Genomic DNA, 15954 nt, shown 5'->3' with positions numbered 1-15954 from the left:
TACCTAAAGCAATAAGAGGCAGCAGTAAGGGTTGGGGGTACCTAAGAGCCAGCAGTAAGGGTTGGGGGGTACATAAGAGGCAGCAGTAAGGGTTGGGGGGTACATAAGAGGCAGCAGTAAGCGTTGGGGGGTACATAAGAGGCAGCAGTAAGGGTTGGGGGGTACATAAGAGGCAGCAGTAAGGGTTGGGGTGTACCTAAAGCAATAAGAGGCAGCAGTAAGGGTTGGGGGGTACCTAAAGCAATAAGAGGCAGCAGTAAGGGTTGGGGGTACCTAAAGCAATAAGAGGCAGCAGTAAGGGTTGGGGGTACCTAAGAGGCAGCAGTAAGGGTTGGGGGTACATAAGAGGCAGCAGTAAGGGTTGGGGGTACATAAGAGCAGTGTTTCCCATACATAAAGGAATTTGTGGCGGGCCGCCACAATAATATTTGGACCGCCACAATAAGATGTTGACCAAATTTTTTTTTTTTTTTTTTTTTACAGTGCACCTGAACGCAACATGCAAGATATCCGCTGAATAAGTGTCCAATAAATGTTCATGTCATTCTGGCCAATACTTCTGTTATAGCTTTTCAGTCTGGAATATGGAATATCTTTCAATAATCTATGATTTAGCTGCGAAATTGTCAAATACCGCCATCTGCTCGCTACCCAGGCACTTATGTATGTACTTAACCCAACTAACTTAACCTACGGTAACTAACTATCCGGTGTGCACAACACTGTCAGCCTAAACTCCGGCTGACACCCCAAAAACCTACAATCCGCTACAGAAAAATGTATATTGTTTGTTTATTAACTGGCCCCTCGCCTTCTATCATTTCACGAAAGTGGCAAAGCAAGTTGAGTATCCCTGACCTATAGGGAGAAATTTAGTTTGTCATTGTAAACCCACAGCACAGTAATGATGACATGTTCTTCATAGATCTAGCCTTTTAATTTTGCTCTTAAGCTTTCTCAAAGTACATCAAATTCATGCATTTTACTTTAAAATGTTTAAAAAAATCTCGCGGGGGAGCATGCCCCCGCACCCCCCTAGAGGGTCTGCGGTCCCCCACCACAAATTCTCAAAATCCTGTGGGAAACACTGTAAGAGGCAGCAGTAAGGGTTGGGGGGTACCTTGGCGGTCTGGGCGTAGTACAGCGTGCGTCCCCTCAGTTTGAAGTAGCGTCTCTTCCAGCGCTGGAAGGAGTTGGTCTGTTTCAGTAGCTTGCCCTCCTTCAGGATGGTCTGAAAAAACACAACAAAACCAGCTACCGTACTTTTCAAGGCAATAATAGGCCCTTTTCACAGAAGCCGTTTGGAGGTGGCAAACCACAAAGTAAAGCAGCAGGTGTAACCAATATAATGATGAGGGTCTTGGAACTGGGAACACCTAAATGAAACCCTCATTCATGTTATTGGTGGACCTTACCTGCTTTACGTACCTGCTTTACCACTTCAAAACTGTTGCTGTGAAGTTATGCGAGTTGAAGAATGAATAAGGCAGACGGGTGGGTCGGTGTCCCTTCAAAATAAAAGCTGAGACCTTGCTCAAAAAAACACTGCGGAGCTGGGCTCTTCTGGGAAACGACCTCAGGGTCTCTGTACAGTATTGCAGGGTTCCCCCACCGTTTTAACCCATTGATACCTGATGCAGCATTTGTGTGTGTATCCCTTTAAGACCGCGAACCGCGTGACGCGGTTCGCGGTCTTAAAGGGATACACGCACAAATGAGGGATATACCGTACACGCAAATGCTGCATCAGGTATCAATGGGTTAAGCATCAACGTCAAGGATTTTTCAAGGACTTTCCAGGCTCAATTCCTTCAAATTCAAGGACCCAACACAGCATCGTTTGAAACGCAGATCAAGGTTAAACAACACTGAGATTGATGTATAAATATAATAAAAACTAGCATGCTTTACAGAAGCTCACATAACATAATAAACAAGTGCAATAGCTACGACCACATATACACATTTCCAAAATGCAGGATGGCAGGGGCAGCAAAATCAAAATCCCCCCACTGCCTCCTTTTAGACAACACAACACACACCTTCTCACACTTGAGCTCCATGCCACATTTCAGCCTTCTGCCTCTGCCATCCTAGGGTGAAAACTGTCCCCGCTAAAGGGTGGTAAACCGACCAACTGACACACCAACAGAGTGACTTAGGGCCTGTGTCGACCTAGCGTCTTTTCCTCAGGTCCAGCTCAGTTGTTTCCAATGGGGGGAGAGCGAATGCGGGACGGGCGCACACGGACGTCTAGAGAAAGTGCGCTGCGCCCAGCGTCTATTTTCACCGCGTTCCGGCGTTTTTGTGCGCCCGGCTCCCAGCGCTCCTAGCTGAAAATATATATATATATTTATTTACGGTATTTTCAATTCTGGGAGCAGATTGGCTAGACACTTAATATTTCTGGTGAGTGTTGAGCTAAATCACTGTATGTGTGTTGTTAGCTAATGCTAGCTGTCAGCTATCAAGCTAGCTAACGCACTGAACTAACGTTAATTTCAGACTGCTTCCTTGCATATTGTGCGCCGAGATCAGCGCTCCCAAGCGTACTTCTAGCGTTTACCCATTGATACCTGATGCAGCATTTGAGTGTATATCCCTCATTTGTGTGTGTATCCCTTTAAGAACACGAACCTCGTGACACGGTTCGCAGTCTTAAAGGGATAAACACCCAAATGCTGCATCAGGTATCAATGGGTTAATAGAGGTTTCAGCCCAGGGGCGGTTCAGATATCAGCCTTATTTGATTGTTTCTGCTTGTCCTCTCTACTTTGGTAACCTTTAACCTTTCTGTAGTGTTTGTCATTGATTCACTGGGGAGGAAATGCTGCATATCCCCAAATGCTGTTGTCTTGACCCGTTTTATCGAAACAAGTGGCTAATCGCCTTTACGTTCTAAAAGTCATAAAAGTGTTCACGTTTGTGAATATTATCATGCTGAACCCAGATTCGCGTTTCCAAAAGCTTTTGTTAACCACAGACCTTATTTTATGCATTTAAGTGAAATCCACATTCTAAAACCCCATACTGCCGGACTCATTCCTGTGGCTCTCTATTTGTTTGTTAGTGGAAAATGTTGAATCGGAGTTACACGAGGCAACTTGACATCAGAGATGGGAAGTAACTAAGTACACATACTTTGTTACTGTACTTAAGTAGGATTTTCAGGTATCTGTACTTTACTGAGTATTTATTTTTTTACTATTCTTTTACTCCCTACATTTTAACAGAAATATCTGTACTTTCTACCCCTTACATTTTCAAAACAGGCTTGTTACTTTAGTTATAATGCATGACAAAAACTCTCTCTATCCCAAGACACAGATTCTAAATAAGGCGTGGCCGATGATGTCACAAATAAATCACGGATGATGTCACAGATGATGTCATCAGTGATGTCACTGGAGCAATTGCATCAATGATGTGGAGCATAGTAATTTCATCCGTGAGATGTCTTCAGTGATGTCACTCGAGCAATTGTGATGTCATCAGTGAGTGATGTTGTCAGGCATCATGTTATTACATCATCATGTAAACATGTTATGATGTCATGTTATGATGTCATCATCTCCAACCCACATTCAGTCCCTTCATAATACCTTCTGTTTGAGACACAGCATACAAGTCAGTGTGGTACAGTGACACATCTGAAGGAATTGCTGTTCAAGCAGGGCATGGTGACACACGGCTCTATGATGCCGCCTGGGCAGGAGACCTGGACACACTGAGGAGCCTGCTGCAGGAAGACCACTTCAGAAGGCTGATCAATGAACAGTGTCTTTATGAGAGGTGGTGGAGGTGGACCCCTCTGCAGCACGCAGCCTCACGGGGTCATGCTGCCTGTGTGGACTACCTGATCACACAGGGAGCACAGGTAGACCTAGCTGATGTTTATAACTGGACACCTCTACACTATGCTGTGCACCACGGTCACGTGGACTGTGTCCGGATCCTCCTGGAAGCCGGGGGCGACCCTAACAGAAGCATGGGTGGCTATGGCATCACCCCGGTCTACGTGGCTGCCCGGGATGGAAGGCTGGAGATACTGCAGGAACTCATCATGTTCCGTGATGCTGTTCCTGTTGACACCTTCAAGATGTCTCCTCTCTACATCAGTGCTAAACACAACCACCTGGACTGCTTCCGCCTGCTGCTCCAGGCCGTTGCCGTTCTGACCCGTGACGTGGCTTCTCTCCTGCTGGATGTGGTGCTGCGTGACAGGTGCAACACGGCCTTCGTCCAGCTGCTGCTGGACCGCGGTGCTGACCCGGCCCTGGTGACCACAGAGCAGGCACAGCTGGAGGAGAGGGCGGATCCTGAGGCTCTCAGGGTCTTTCTGGAGGCAAAGAGATGTCCTCGCAGTCTGGCCCACGTGTGTCGGATCCGGATCCGCCAAGCGCTGGGCACACATCGCCTGAACCAAGTCCACTCCCTACCACTAACACAAGTGATGAAGGACTTCGTGCTCCACCAATTTGAAGCTTGAAGAAAGTCAATTGATTTATTTTCATGTATAGATTTAGTTCTTCAGTGACTGTGTTTCAAACAAATCCAGGACCAGAGATTATATACCATCAGCCTACACCACCTGTTTATCTTAATATGACATGAGGTTCAGTTAGCTTTGCACAGAAACAGCCGAGAGAAATACTTTTTCCTTTTATACTTGATTACATTTCAGAGCCTGTCATTTTTTACTTTTACTTGATTAAACAAGTTGAATCAGTACTTTTACCACAGTCTTTATTTAGACAGGTAACTATACTTCTACTTGAGTAAAGAACGCGTGTACTTTTCGCATTGACATGCTCCTGGACGGAGCATCGAAGTTACATGTAGGAAAACGGGCGTTGAGGGTGCAGAGTGAGAATGATAGAGGCGCCATTCACACTAGCTATTAGAAGTCAGTGTACCATCAAAACGCAGTTAAAAGCTGCTATATTATGGTTGCCTGGGAGTAAAATCTTCTGAAAGCTGTTTAAATGATGTTTGCTTATACTGCCTCTTGTAATGCTTATCTTCAAACAGATTGGACAGTTTATTTAGAGAGATAAGATCAGGGTAAAGCATCTTATGTAGTTACTGTATTTTATTATTTAGCAATGGGGCAACTCTCCAGTCGAGGCAGAATCATTGTGTCCTGTCTTGCATAATTACAAGCCATGACAGCACAGCAGACAGGAAGTCACCAGCCCACAAGACCAATGAAACATTTATGCCGTGTCCGTGAATGCATTCTGCTGCTAAGTGATGGGATGATGAATGGTGAAGGCATTGAAATCCAGTCAAATGGTGGATTGTTCTGTCAGAAAGCACGCAATTTGACACATGAGCTGTAGGCTATCTAAGCTGTAGGCCATCTAAGCTGTAGGCCATCTACGCTGTAGGCCATCTACGCTGTAGGCCATCTAAGCTGTAGGCCATCTAAGCTGTAGGCTATCTAAGCTGTAGGCCATCTAAGCTGTAGGCCATCTAAACTGTAGCTATCTAAGCTGTAGGCCATCTAAGCTGTAGGCCATCTAAGCTGTAGGCTATCTAAGCTGCTGTAGGCTATCTAAGCTGTAGGCTATCTAAGCTGTAGGCTATCTAAGCTGTAGCATAATATAGTGAGAGAGCTACATGTAACGGCTTACAAGGACATGGCGTGATGGCAAGTCAAGAGTCAAGCGTTTGAATGTTTTGCAACTGTTTAAAATCCATCCATTTACAGATCCAAGCTGCACTTGAAACCCCTTTTGGTTGTTTGTCTTTTGTCTAAAGTTAACATGCCCAACAGTTCTCTCAGTTAATCATTAGGCCTATACTTAAGAAGCTAAATTGAACATTGCCTTTGATCTATTTATTAATTCATTTATATATATTTTATTTGATGTGGGTCTGCAGCGACAACCATGATTTCTAGATGCACACGGGTGTAAATAGACGATGTGACTATTTACACCCAATTCACAGGGCCTAAAATTTATATAGCAAAGGGGGGGATGCTTAATTCACATGGCTGTTCTGAAGTCCAGAGTAGATATTGGACTTCAGAACACCCCACAGCACACAAACTTTCAGTAGTTCGCACATTATACGAACGGGCCGCTATCATTACAGATGAGGAGGACAGACAGCAGGAGGAAAACCACATACAACAAGCCCTCATACGCTGCCAGTACCCCTAATGGGCCATCAATAAAGGAAAACAGCAGGTAAAACGCAAACAGAAAACACAAAAACAACAAAAGAATAAACAAACAGAAAACCCTCAGGACAACAACATCGGTATGGTCACACTACCGTATATCCGCGGGATAACCGAACCCATACAACGGGCCATGAAAAAACAGAAAATAGGCACTGCAATAAAACCCCACACAAAACTACGGCAATTATTAGTACACCCAAAAGACAAAATCGAACAGGACCAAAAATGCAACGTAACATACGAAATACCATGCATATCCTGCAATAAAACATACATTGGGGAGACGGGCAGGTCATTCATCAGCAGAAAGAAAGAACATCAGAAGCAATGTGAAAAGGAAACAGCATCACGACTCACAAGAACACAGAAAGAAAAAGCACAACAGGAAAACCTCAAATCAGCCATATCAGACCACTGCAAAAGAAACAACCACGTTATGGACTGGGACCAGGCAAGAGTCATCGGAACAGAGGACAACAAATACAAGCGTTGGATCAAGGAGGCTATGGAAATCAGGAGACGTGCCGAGGGCACGATCAACAGGGACGAGGGGGCCTACATGCTCTCCCGCACCTGGGATACTCTACTCCAGAAAACAACAGGCGATGTGCCCGGCGGGGCTGTTGGGTCTGTCGGTCCGGCCACGACACGTCATAGTGGGCGTGGCCGGACCGACAGACCTGACGGCTCAGCTGGGCACACCTCCAATTGCTGAAAAGCAACTGGTTGACACGTCATACCCAGCTGTCAGTGCGACTGCTTCTGAAGAAGACGAGAGTTGACTCGTCGAAACTGTCAAGGTAAATAAATAACATCTAAACCTATGTCTGAACACAAGAAAACAAAAACGTCTATGTATAAATGAAGACATGATGAACATCATTGAACCTTATAAGAGCTGTTGGTTGCAGCTAAAAAGAGAGAGGCTTGAATGTGTGAACACTTCTAAACTGTGCTGTGTTACACGTATTTACTCATGTTAAAAAGCACTTTCACTAACTGGTGGGAATAGCGTGATCCTCCCACGTGCTACTTCATACTGGTGAAGCGCACGCTGTCAGGTGAAAAGAAGCGGCTGGCTACTGCGCATGTGTCGGAGGAAGCATGGTGCTAGTCTGCGGCTCTCCCCAGATCGGCGGAGGGTGGAGCAGCGACCAGGGCAGCAGGGGGAACAATTGGCCAAGTACAATTGGGGAGAAAATGGGGTGGGGGGGGGGGGGGCAATCAGAAAAACATAATAATAATTATAATAATAATAATAATAATAATAATAATAGTATTCACTGACCTATGTCTATTTTCAAAAACTTTAAAAAGGCTTTGATTTTTCTCTCAAAATCATAAACTTTCAAGGATTTCAATTTCAAGGACCCATGGGATCATCCCAGTATATCAAATCATGTCTCTCAGAGCCCCTCAGCTCGTGCCTCTGGCTCAAACGTACACGTCACGTTTTATCAGTAGCTAGGGCTAATGTTGCCTTCAGGTGCCGTCGGAAATATCACCATTCCAGGTTGAGTGCACACCTGAAGGTGGAACACAAACCAGGGCAAAGCAGGGCTGTCCCTTTTTATTCGAAATTTGAACATTCAGTCGAACGTGGGGGAGTGGGGGATGGGGGGTGGGGGGGATAACATTCGAACTGTAATCCAAACTTGATCAAGCTGCTCACCTGTAAACAGTCTTGGGCTATATAACGTTATCGCCAATGCGGCTGTCTGCCTCTCCTGCAGAAGTGCGTGGGGGAACCAGTGGTTTTTAGCGTGCTTACATTACATTACATTACGTCATTTGGCAGACGCTTTTATCCAAAGCGACTTACAATAACACATTTTTTGTCAGCAATAGAGCAATCAACTATGCAACACAGTCTATGACAACTACAACTTCTGAAGGAACAGTGGTACAAGTTTAGTTCAGGTTAGTTTTTTTTAAGAGAGAAAGAAGTTAGTTCAAGAAGGGCCCAGATGCCCTCCTCTCTGGCTCCTTCTTGTGGCTAGGGAACTAAAAAAAAAAACTATTTTTGACTATTTCTCCTAAGATGGTGGTTGTTGTTGGCCCTGCTCTACACCACTTCAACAAAGTTTCGCACTATGAGCGAAAAAGATGACAATTCAAGCATTTTCGAGCGTTCTCAATGTTGAAAGCTGGGACTTCCTCATTGATGCCCTGCCCCTAAACCAGCCAAATACCCGTATGTGTGTCTGAAAGAATAAATGACAGATTAAATCTGTTGGTGCGGATGCCGGACCCGTAAGAGGGCGTCATTCTGGCACTGTATAGACGGTTTTCAGGGAATCGTGTTGCTAAGGGAACCGTTTGGAACCTAGCTGATGATGAAGGTCTTGCTGCTTTCCGAGCAGCACTTAAAGGCAGCATAACTCCTTCAGTTGATAACAGTGGAGTAAATGAACCGTTATCTGGCTTCTGTAACGGTACAGCAACAACACGGCTTTTATGAACGGTTGATATGGGAACAATGACCAGTGATGATAGCGGATGTTTCCATATAAATGTCTGTATGTAAACTGAGACAGTCCAGTGAACTGAGCGTGATCAAACCCCATCAAACAGTAACGTTAAACACACAGGAAGCTCTGTTATGTTATGCTAGCGCTGTAACACTGAACACCAAAACACTCGCCCCGTATCTGTAGCATTTTATCCTTAAATCCCAGCCGCCTCTGGGCTCCCTTCCTTCCCCCGGCCTGAGCACAGCCGTCACCGCGGGCTACAGGCCACCTCGGACGGGTGGGCAGCGGTGGGAAACGGCGGGGCTTCCACCAGGCCAGGCCACAGGGACCCATCCATTAGCTTAGCATGCTAACACCGCTAACAGCCTAACAGGGCGATAAGACTGGTCTCTCTACACTGAAAAGGAACACATGTCACATCTCTGTTTAATATATCTCTTCTATCGCTATTATATTCCACACACTGCCCAATTGCCCATCCACCTGTAGAGTGGAGCTGATGTGTGGCCCTGACGACCGCAACACTCGTATGGAGCGACAGTCATGTAACGTTAAACTCCTTTAAAAGACCTGCCACCTCAAGAGAAGCTTGCTTATGGATGAACTTACCCAGTCCGCAGAAACAGACTAGAGATCATCTCTGATTCAGGAGGATCTACTCCTCTATTCGGCATGCATCCCCTCCACTCCGCAGCCCCCACTTTAATAAAAAGCCCGTTTCTTTAATTGGTTCGCACTCGCTCGCTGCCGCCCCCCCACGCATTATTATGGTGATGACAGAGAGAGAGCGAGCGCGAGAGGCGTCAACATGGACACTGTAGAGGAGTGAGTGGTCTTTGGTGCTTATGATGCATGCCGAAATGAAGAGTGGTAAACAATGCTTCTGGAAAGCTCGTAAGTCATGTTCGCACAGCTCTGTGATTGTGCCGATGAGCAAGGCAGCCTTAACCCGCACACTTTTTGAAGGAGGTTTGGTGAGTTTCTCTCAGACTGAGCACAGAGCAGAGAAAGCCCCCCACCACAGCAGGGTTTGCAGCGGGTCTTACCTTGCTGCGGATCTGACCGGAAGTGGACACTTTGCGGATGAGTTTGTGCGGGGTCCCGGGCTCCTGCTCCGGCTCGCTGTCCGACGACTCGTCTCCCGGGCCCCGGGTCGCGGACTCCGCTCCCCCTGCCGCAGCCATCCTGCCTGCCTCCCGGTACCGCCAGGGGAGCACCAGCGGAGGGAGGGAGGGAGGGAGCGCCGCCAAGCGGCGGACCGCAGGCAGCACACACTGAAGGGGCGAGAGGAGAGGGATAGTGACATCTGGTGGCAATTAACTGTTATTACATAAGATGAAGTGACAGGGACTGTGCTGTACTTTACTGTACTGGTGTTTTGGGTAACAAGCAGAGATGGGCAGTGTTTTAATTAAATGTACGGTATTTAAATACATAATAATTACTTTCGAGTATTTTGTCATTTGTAATCATTTCTTGGTCTCGCCCCCCCTCGGTCTTGGTCTTGTCTCGGTCTCGGGTTAGGTGGTCTCTACTCCAACACTAGATAAAATATATTGTTTATTTTATGTAATTTTATTCTCAAATTGACACATTTAAATCCCAAGATATCCCTCCTCCTCCCTAAAGTTAACGAACCCAACCACCAATCAGGCAGAGTAGGGCGTGTCATGAGTCAGACCTGACTTTCCATAAACTATGTAGTGGGGGGGGGGGGGGGGGGGGTTTGGAATACAACCTACTGACTGAAGCCTCGTGTTGGTGCAAATGTCCCTGTAATCAAAATTTGATCAGATATTGTATGCTGAGGCAAGCTTACTGAATGGCACTAACAACATACAAGAGAGTGTATTGAAAATGTGTGCTCTAGAACTGGCAACTTTTTATACTGCACAAGATACTTTATTGCCACACAACCAGGTTGGTGGTATTTGGTTTCGCTACATTCTGTAGCTCTGAATGAAACATGAAACACAGAACATGTACAGTATAGCCTACATTTCCACGTTTAGCCCCCTTCCCAACACTAAATACATACAGCACATGGACAAGTCAAACCTTAGTGTCCATCAGGGGGAGAGGGGGGGGGGGGGGGGTGCAAGGAAGTTCAGGGTTCGTATGGCTGTGGGGAAAAAGCTGTCCTTGAAGTGGGTGGTTTTGGGGTGAATAGACCTGAAGGCATGGGCTGAAATAGGTGGTGTGCTGGGTGGGAGGGGTCCTGCCAGCGGTTCCCAACCTTTTCCAAATCAGGGCCCACTTGCAAATCTCAGCCCACCTCGTAACTAACACAGCATCTGAAACATGTTGCAGCATTTCCAGTGTTACAGTTTTCAATGAGGTATCCATCGGCAATGGCTTTTTAAGTGTGTTTAAAAAAATTAAATGAGTTGAGTATAGCGCTATACTTGGCTAAGTTACTACTACTAGTTACTAACGGTAGTATACCAGCTAACGTTAACGTCACACTCAAGCAGCCTAAAACAGTGGCATCTTGTGATATGGGATGCTTCATTAGCAAGATTCATTCTTAGCAGCTTCTGTACCTCAGGACCAGTGTTGGGGGTAACTCATTACAAAAGTAATATATTACATGTAATATATTACTTTTAGCAGTAACTCAGTAATATAACTTATTACTTATAGGATTTCAGTAATACTATACCAGTTACTTTGTCAAGTAACTCAAGTTGAGTTACTTTTTTTTTTAAATCAAAGCACATATTTAAAAAAGATACAATAATTTGTGTGTTTTTATGCAAATAACCACTACAGATGACAATAACAAAGGAAAAGGATAATATTTAGAATTTTGGATTGTTTACACTGACTTCAAGGCGGTTGAAATTATTTTTCGGGATGGTACCGGAGCGGCGATGTCATTCTGCTGCTGCTGTTGTTTTGGTCAAAGTAATGCAAAAGTAGTGTAATAAGTAACCAGTTACTCTACACCGACAGTAATATTGTAAAGTAACTTATTACTTTCAAATGAAAGTAACTAGTAATATGTAGTATATTACATTTTGAAAGTAACTTGCCCAACACTGCTCAGGACACATTTAATAGCATAGCAGAAGTGGCCACAAACGTGATAGTGAACAGGGGGAAGCCAGTGACAGGCTGCCCGGTTTCAAGCCGTGCAGGGGGGAAGCTACCACAACATATTTGTACTGTACAGAGCCTAAACGTGCAGCCCTTATTTCAAAATCTGATGTTATGTCTCCAGCCAGGGCAATTAATGTAATAGTTTACAATGAATCGATGAATCGACTCATCATTGCAGCTCTTTATCAGTTTTTTATAGAATGTATTTTTGTCTTTTAAGTTTTAATTATGCATTTTTGATTAATGACATTTCTCATACCAGTATTTTGTTACATTTTGAAGCGAGTAGCCTATTTGTAATTTGTAACAAAATATTTTTTTATGTATTAGTGTTCATCTCTGATACCAAGCAGCAGCTGTTTCTGTGCAAAGCTAACTGAAAGTCATGCCATATTAATATAATTTGAAGACTATTAAGCTTAAAACATTGGTTCCCAAACTGTGGTCCGCCAACCACTGGTGGTCCACGGGGCTCCGCCTGGTGGTCCGCCAGAGATTTGCCACATGTATTTATTCATTTATTTACAGAAAACCGTTTTTACATACAAATTAACCCTGAGGAGTAGCCGGATTGGGCCGATTTTCAGATTTACTTTCAGAGGCTGCAGCAGGCTCAGTTTCAAAGCCAGAGTGAAGTTTCTGGTATCATATGATCTTCTGGCATGGCGGGGGGACCCTGAAGAGTTGATGTCCTGGGTCCAGGATGGGTGGAGTCGGCCATAATGTTCTGAGACCGCTTTGGCATCCTGGCAGCGTGTAGGTCCTGAATGGATGGCAGGCTGCACCCGATCACCTTTTCAGCTCTGCGGATGATGTGCTGCAGTCTGGAGATGTCGTTGTGCTTTCGTTTGTTTGTTCTCATTCTTATTATTGTATGCATTTCAGTGTACATCTGCCATGTGGGCAACAGATCCGATCAGATCAGATGAACTTTATTGTCCCCGAGGGGAAATTTGTCTTGGGCAACAAGTGCATTACAGCATATCCATCAGCAGTAACATGTACCAACAAAAGAAAACATGACAGCTAAACAACAGTAGCATTTGAACAAAGACATTGCACACAACCCGGGTGGAACAGGCAAGAAAAATTGCACCCGCCCATATTACACTGACCCTTATTGCACTATCATGTAAATAATAAAATAAATAAAATCATAGAACCATAAAGCCATAAAATCATAAGAACATAGAAGCATAAAACCATGGCGAAATAAAAGCAAGGAGAAACCACAAGAAGGACTAAAAGAAAAGAACAAGTGCGCTTCCATACTGCCACCTCCCATCAGTGCAGGTGTTACACCCGTGAGGAAGGGGCTCGCTGTCTATTCAGCAGTGCTATAGAAGTTGGAAGGAAGGAGAGACCATATCTATTGCTTTTGCAGCGGCAATAACACTTGAACTTGAATCTATCTATCTATGTATCTATGTATGTATGTATGTATGTATGTATGTATGTATGTATGTATGTATGTATGTATGTATGATGTATGTATGTATGTATGTATGTATGTATGTATGTATGTATCTATCTATCTATCTATCTATCTATCTATCTATCTATCTATCTATCTATCTATCTATCTATCTATCTATCTATCTATCTATCTTAATGGTTTTGTCAGGAGTTATTCCCCAGGTATTTCACAGATATTTCTTGTCAGTGTGGCCGGCCAGGGTTTTCCACTGATATGCGCCCTACATTACATTCACTGGGATGAACAACAAATTCAGGTCGCCTGTGTGGACAATGCGCTGGTCCTTTAGCAGCTCATATAATGGAGCAGAAACTTGAGAGCGGACGGAGAGAGGCGCCACGGAGAGATGCCATGGAAAGTTCTAGATGCAGTTTAGTTGTGATGAAACTCACAGCGATAAAGATGACAAACATTCAGAGGGGAGCGAAGGAAATGACTCGTTTGCACTGGAGAAATCTCAAAAGAGAGACGTGGAGTTTACAAGTTTGAAACAGATTGGGATTCTTAGTCACAAGCTTCTGATCAACACAAAAACCCCTCTAAACACAATAAAAACATACACAGCACACATAAACAAATTACGACGATTTCCTCGCAAATACGGAAGCAAATTGAGGACATTTACTGATACATTTCATTTTTTTGCAAATTCCCTGTGATAACAAGCTAATTTTTCCTTGTTTTCTCTTTATCAATTATGTCATTTGTCCTGATCACACATTTTGTTTCTGTGAGATAAACATAATTATTTCTAATTTCTCTGGAGATCAAGTGCTGAGTGGAGGAATTATCTCATCATCTGGAGGAAACCAGACGTTTCCCCCCGAAAGTGACATGAATAACTCGATATCTCGAGAAAACAAACAGCAGTGGAGAGGGGGCAGCGTGAAAGGAGCAGAGAATAGTAGAAGATGTATTTGGAAGCTGAATAAGCAGCGTCAATCAACGTGTCCTCAAGTCTCTCATGAATAAAATCAAGGGGAAATAATCAGTAGATCTCTGCTATCTTATTTAAGTAACTTTTGTAAGAGATTTTTTTATGCAGCTCTAATGGCAATGAGTAAAAACAGCCAAGCATTCGGCTCATTTGAACAGAAATAACACCTGATGCCTCCAGGGCCCACCCTGCCTAAGTAGGGTTCCCACAGTAAAACCTGGCCATTTCCACCACTGCTACCAACCAACACCAAACTTGCTGCAGTCCCTAAGGATGTTGTGACTGATGTCGTGCCCACCTAGTTTCAAGTTCATAGGCCACTGTGAATCTGATGGATTGCTTTTTGTGAAAATCTGATTGGCTAATAACTCGGACATTGTTCCCCCCCCCCCCCCCCCCCCCCCCCCCCCCCCCCCTGCGTCCCTGCCTGCTCACAGCACTTTATTTTACATTCTAGACAACATCCCAAGGTTCCCAAAGACACCAGATATGTATGTATGTAAAATAATCTGGAAACATATTTCTCACAACAGCACACATTCTCTAGTATGTCCTCATTAATCAGATATCAAATCACAGGAGTGAAACACTAGACGATTCAAAGAAATAGAGAGAGAGAGGGAAAGGGAGAGAGAGAGAAAGGGAGAGAGAGGGAGAGGGAGAGAGAGAGAGGGAGAGAGAGAGAGAGAAAGGGAGAGAGAGGGAGAGGGAGAGAGAGAAAGGGAGAGAGAGATAGAGAGAGAGAGAGAGGGAGAGAAAGAGAGAGAGAGAGAGAGAGAGAGGGAGAGTGGCATGTTGAGGCCACCAAACAATGACTGAAAAAGATCAATTGGATATTTTAGTGTTTAAACGCATCACTTCCAGGAAAGAGTGACCCGACTCCGGCTACCCACAAGCAGTGTTGGGGGTAAACTCATTACAAAACTAACATATTACATGTAATATATTACTTTTAGCAGTAACTCATTAATATAACTTATTACTTATAGGATTTCAGTAATATTATACCAGTTACTTTGCCAAGTAACTCAAGTTACAAATTGAGTTACATTTTTTCCCCAATCAAAGCATATATTTAAATAAAGATACAATCATTTCCTAATCAAACTGTGTGTTTTTATGCAAATAACCACTATAGATGAGACAATAACAAAGGAAAAGAATAACATTTAGAGTTTTGGATGGTTTACACTGACTTCAAGGCGGTTGACATTATTTTTCGGGATGGTTCCGTGGCGGCGATGTCATTCTGCTGCTGCTGTTGTTTTGGTGAAAGTAATGCAAAAGTAGTGTAATAAGTAACAAGTTACTCTACACAGACAGTAATATTGTAAAGTAACTTATTACTTTCAAATGAAAGTAACTGGTAATATGTAGTATATTACATTTTGAAAGTAACTTGCCCAACACTGCCCACAACAGACCAAGGAGATGATTGCTGAACTGATCACTCATAGGCCATGTTCAGACTAGGAGGTCAAATCCGATTTGTGAACTTTAGTGACCTATTAACACCTTAAGTGCCATAGCCGAAATAATTCGTCTTACATAATCCAACGCTTAAGTGCCAGAGCCGAGTTTACTCGTCTTACATAAACATTTTTTTTTTTTTGACGGTGGTACATCAATCAACAACTTTTACATCTTCGAGATCACTATTGGAGCAAGATAATGTGTATAATCTATTTTACCGACCCACTAAGTGTTGACAGTGCTCCCCCAGACGACCGAAATCAAAGAAAAAACTGCCGCGGGACCAAGCCGTTCAAGG

At 44.1% G+C, this 15954-nt stretch overlaps 1 protein-coding gene across 1 annotated transcript in view; it reads right to left on the bottom strand.

Annotated features, from left to right (window-relative positions):
• The window catches only part of dgkd (diacylglycerol kinase delta), a gene marked incomplete at its 5' end in the record, with an annotated part of 58354 nt that extends 48503 nt beyond the window's left edge, over nt 1–9851 (bottom strand). Inside the window, 2 exons of the mRNA XM_083636350.1 lie at nt 1121–1231; nt 9714–9851. Coding sequence (XP_083492476.1) covers nt 1121–1231; nt 9714–9851 — 249 coding nt within the window. The remainder of the gene's footprint in view (nt 1–1120; nt 1232–9713) is intronic.
• Nucleotides 9852–15954: the final 6103 nt, after the last annotated feature.

Source organism: Poromitra crassiceps (genome assembly GCF_964638095.1).
Source record: "Poromitra crassiceps genome assembly, chromosome: 5".
Lineage (NCBI taxonomy): Eukaryota > Metazoa > Chordata > Actinopteri > Beryciformes > Melamphaidae > Poromitra > Poromitra crassiceps.
This window is presented reverse-complemented; position numbering and strand designations above follow the sequence as displayed.